This window comes from Scomber japonicus, chromosome 22 (assembly GCF_027409825.1).
Source record: "Scomber japonicus isolate fScoJap1 chromosome 22, fScoJap1.pri, whole genome shotgun sequence".
Classification (NCBI taxonomy): domain Eukaryota; kingdom Metazoa; phylum Chordata; class Actinopteri; order Scombriformes; family Scombridae; genus Scomber; species Scomber japonicus.
The window spans coordinates 21,845,022-21,848,860 of NC_070599.1; the positions used below are offsets into that span (position 1 = coordinate 21,845,022).

The 3,839-nt window shown below is 45.5% G+C and overlaps 1 protein-coding gene across 1 annotated transcript in view; it reads left to right on the plus strand.

Moving 5' to 3' along the window:
- Positions 1 to 3,583, plus strand: part of usp12b (ubiquitin specific peptidase 12b) — a 24,733-nt gene extending 21,150 nt beyond the window's left edge. The window contains exon 10 of the mRNA XM_053343789.1: positions 3,254 to 3,583. Within this exon, the coding sequence (XP_053199764.1) occupies positions 3,254 to 3,355 (102 nt within the window). The 3' untranslated portion in view covers positions 3,356 to 3,583. The remainder of the gene's footprint in view (positions 1 to 3,253) is intronic.
- Positions 3,584 to 3,839: the final 256 nt, after the last annotated feature.

Below are 3,839 nucleotides of genomic sequence, written 5' to 3' on the forward strand. Positions count from 1 at the left end.
TCTCTCTTTCTCTCTCTCTCTCTCTCTCTGTCTCTCTTTCTCTCTCCCTCTCTCTCTCTGTCTCTAACTCTCTCTCTCTCTTTCTCTCTCTCTCTCTCTGTCTCTAACTCTCTCTCTCTCTTTCTCTCTCTCTCTCTCCCTCTCTCTCTTTCTCTCTCATTCTGTCTCTCTGTCCTTCTTTCTCTCTCTCTCTCTCTTTTTCTCTCTCTCTCTCTCTCTCTCTCTCCCCTCTCTCTCTCTCTCTCCCTCCCTCCTTTCTCTCTCTTTCTCTCTCTCTCTCTCTCTCTCTCTCTCCCTCTTTGGATAAAAACTCCTTCACCAATAAGAACCAGTTTGTCAGTTGGGGCTCCTCGTCCACATACTCGATTTTAAATGAGATTTGGTAGCGAAATGAAACGGTTACACAACTACAAAAAAAAAGAGTCTTAACTAAACATCCTCAAGCGCCGTCACGTCAGGTTTATCGAGGTTACGTAAGAAGAAATTTATTGGGAGTCTGAAATGTTTTTTTGTTTTGAAGCCAGGAAGAAGGAGAGGAAGTTGGAAATAATGTTTTGCACCACGATGATGATTTAAGGAATAAGATTTCTGGAGTCGCAGGAATAACAGATGTGGTTCCACTAAAGAAAGAAGGAAGGATGGGAGGGAGGAAGAAGGAAGGATGGGAGGAAAGGAGGAGGGAGGGAGGAAGGAAAGGAAAGGAGGAGGAAGGAAGGAAAGGGGGGGAGAAGGAAGGAGGAAGGGAGGAAGGAAAGAAAGAAGGAAGGGAGGAAGTTAGGAGGAAACAAGGAGGAAGGGAGGGAGGGAGGAAGGAAGGAAGGTAGGAAGGAGGGAGGGAGGGAAAGAGAAAGGGAGTAATGAAAGGAATGAAAGAAAGCAAGGAGGGAAAAGAGGGAGGAAGGAAGGAAAGAGAGAGGAAGGAACGAAAGACAGAGAGGAAAGAAGGAAGGGAGGAAGGAAGGAAGGAAGGAACAGTCAAAACAGACGGGGTCAATTTGACATGAAGGTTAAACTTAAAAACCTACTGAGTGATGTTGAGACTTCTTTCCTTCCTGCTTCCTCACTCCTTTCCTTCCTTCCTTCCTTCCTCCTTTCCTTCCTTCTTCCTCCTTTTCCTTTCCTCCCTTCTTCCTCCCTTCCTCCTTTCCTTCCTTCTTCCTCCCTCCTTCCCTTCCTTCTTCCTCCCTCCTTTCCTTCCTTCCTATTATAGAAATCTGCTGACTGTGTGATATTGATACGTGTACGTGCATGAAGAATAAAGAGAGAGAGAAACAATTTAATGTTCCTGGAAGAGAAAGATTCAGAAATAACAGATGTCTCTCAAACGAGTCACTTCATAAAAAACCTACTGAGTGATTCTGAGACGTGGTTGAATCTTTTCTGGCCTCCTTTTTAAATATGATGAATCCTTGTGAGGCCTTGTTAATTTACTCTAATGCTGAAAACTGGCTTCACATTTAAACATTTTCGCCTCTTTCAAAGGTTATTTTGTCCATTGTCTCATAAAATGTGAAAATAAAGAGTAGACAGAACATTCCTCCTTTCCTTTCCTACCTTCTTCCTCCCTTCCTTCCTTCTTCTTCCCTCCTTTCCTTCCTTCTTCCTTCCTTCGTCCTCCCTTCGACCCTCCCTCCTTTCCTTCCTTCTTTCCTTTCCTACCATCTCCCTGCTTTCCTCCGTTTCTTCCTTTCCTTCCCTTCCTTCCTCCCTCCCTTCCTTTCCTCCATCCTTTCCTTCCTTCCTTCCCCCCTCCTTTCCTTCCTTTGTCCCTCCCTCCTTTCCTTCCTTCGTCCCTCCCTCCCTCCTTTCTTTCCTTTCCTCCCTCCTTTCCGTCCTTCTTCCTTTTCCTACTTTCTTCCTCCCTTCCTTCCTCCCTCCTTTCCTTCCTTTCCTTTCCTTCCTTCCTCCATCCTTTCCTTCCTTCCTCCCTCCCTCCCTCCCTCCTTTCCTTCCTTTGTCCCTCCCTCCTTTCCTTCCTTTGTCCCTCCCTCCTTTCCTTCCTTCTTTCCTTCCTTCCTTTCCCTTCCTTCCTCCCTCCTTTCCTTCCTTCATACCTCCCTTCCTTCCTTTCCTTTCCTTTCCTTTCCTCCCTTTATATTTAAAACAATTAGCATACCAAACAAATTTTATGTATATTTTCTTGTAATAAAATATGAAATTCAGGAGTTGAGGATGATTGAACTTGAGTCTGATGTGCTGACTGTGTGATATTGAGATGTGAATCTGCATGAAGAATAAAAGAGAGAAACAATTTAAAGTTCCTGGACAGAACGATGGACTCAATTCTGCTTTAAAGTGGTTTAAATGGTTCGGAAAATATGTTTCTTTTTTCTTTCTTTCTTTCTGAGAGAAAGTAAATTGATGCCAGTAATGTCTGAGCTTTTACGCCAACATGCCAAATAAATATAATCCTCCCAAAAACAAACTGCTCAGCTGCCTTAAAATTATCAAATTGACCCCGACTGTTCCTTCTTTCCTCCCTTCCTTCCGTCCTTCCTCCCTCCCTCCCTTCCGTCTGTCCTTCCTTCCTTCCCATTACCTTCCTTCTTTCCTTCCTTCCTCCCTCCGTTCCTCTTTTCCTTTCTCTCTCCCTCCTGCCTTCCTTCTTTCCTTTCCTCCCTCCTTTCCTCCCTTCCTTCCTCCCTCCTTTTCTTCCTTCTTTCCTTCCTTCCTCCCTTCCTCTTTTCCTTTCTCTCTCTCCCTCCTACCTTCCTTCTTTCCTTTCCTCCCTTCCTTCCTTCCTTCCTTCTTCCTCCCTCCCTTCCTTCCTCTCTCCTTTCCTTTGCTTCTTTCTCCCTCCTTTCCTTCATTCTTCCTCCATCCTTTCCTTCCTCCCTCCTTTCCTTCCTTCCTCCCTCCTTTCCTTCCTTTTCCTCCCACCTTTCCTTCCTTCTTTCCTCTGTCCTTCCTTCCTTCCTTCCCATTACCTTCCTTCTTTCCTTTCCTCCCTTCCTTCCTTCTTCCTCCCTCCTTTCCTTCCTTCTTCCTCCCTCCCTTCCTTGACTCGAGGACAACAGGAGGGTTAAAGTGGTTTAAATGGTTCGGAAAATATATTTTTTTCTTTCTTTCTAAAGTAAATCGATGCCAGTAATGTCTGAGCTTATTCGCCAAGATGCCAAATAAACATAATCCTCCCAAAAAAAACTGCACAGCTGCCTTAAAATTATCAAATTATCAAATAAAAAAGTGATTTCAGTAGGAATCCTGCACACATCTCAAGTTTAACCTCAATTTCTTTTCAATTTTCTTGCAGAAAATCGACGCCCAGGCGATCGAGGAGTTCTACGGTCTGACGTCGGACATCTCCAAGAACTCCGAGTCGGGATACATCCTGTTCTACCAGTCCAGAGACTGATCCGGGCCAGTGGTAAATCCCCAACGAACTGTCACTCAACAGAGGGGGGAGGAGGAGGAGGAAGAGGAGGGGCTTACGGCAGCCACCGACTCCGCCCAGTACGCTCACATAAGTATCCAGGCTTTATTTCCTGTAGGCGGAGCTTTGCACTGGAGCGTCACAGCGGATCGGTTGAGACGTCGTGTGCAGGTTTTTTTCGAATGCCAGCCTCCTGGATCGAGACCGTTACCGTCCTCCTGAGCCCACACTGCAACAAGCACCTTTTCTTTTCGTTTTTTTTTTTTTTTTTCAAAATGGCCGACTCTGTCATAACTCGGCTCGCTTTGCACTGTGGCATCAGCTGGGAAGAACCCGAGTAACGCCGATCCAAGAGGCTGACATCGCCGTGTGCACAGCGGTCCATTTTTTCGGAAAAGGGGGCAAAGCAGTTTGAGACTGTGGAGATGATGATGATGATGATGATGATGCAGATTTAACCAATCAA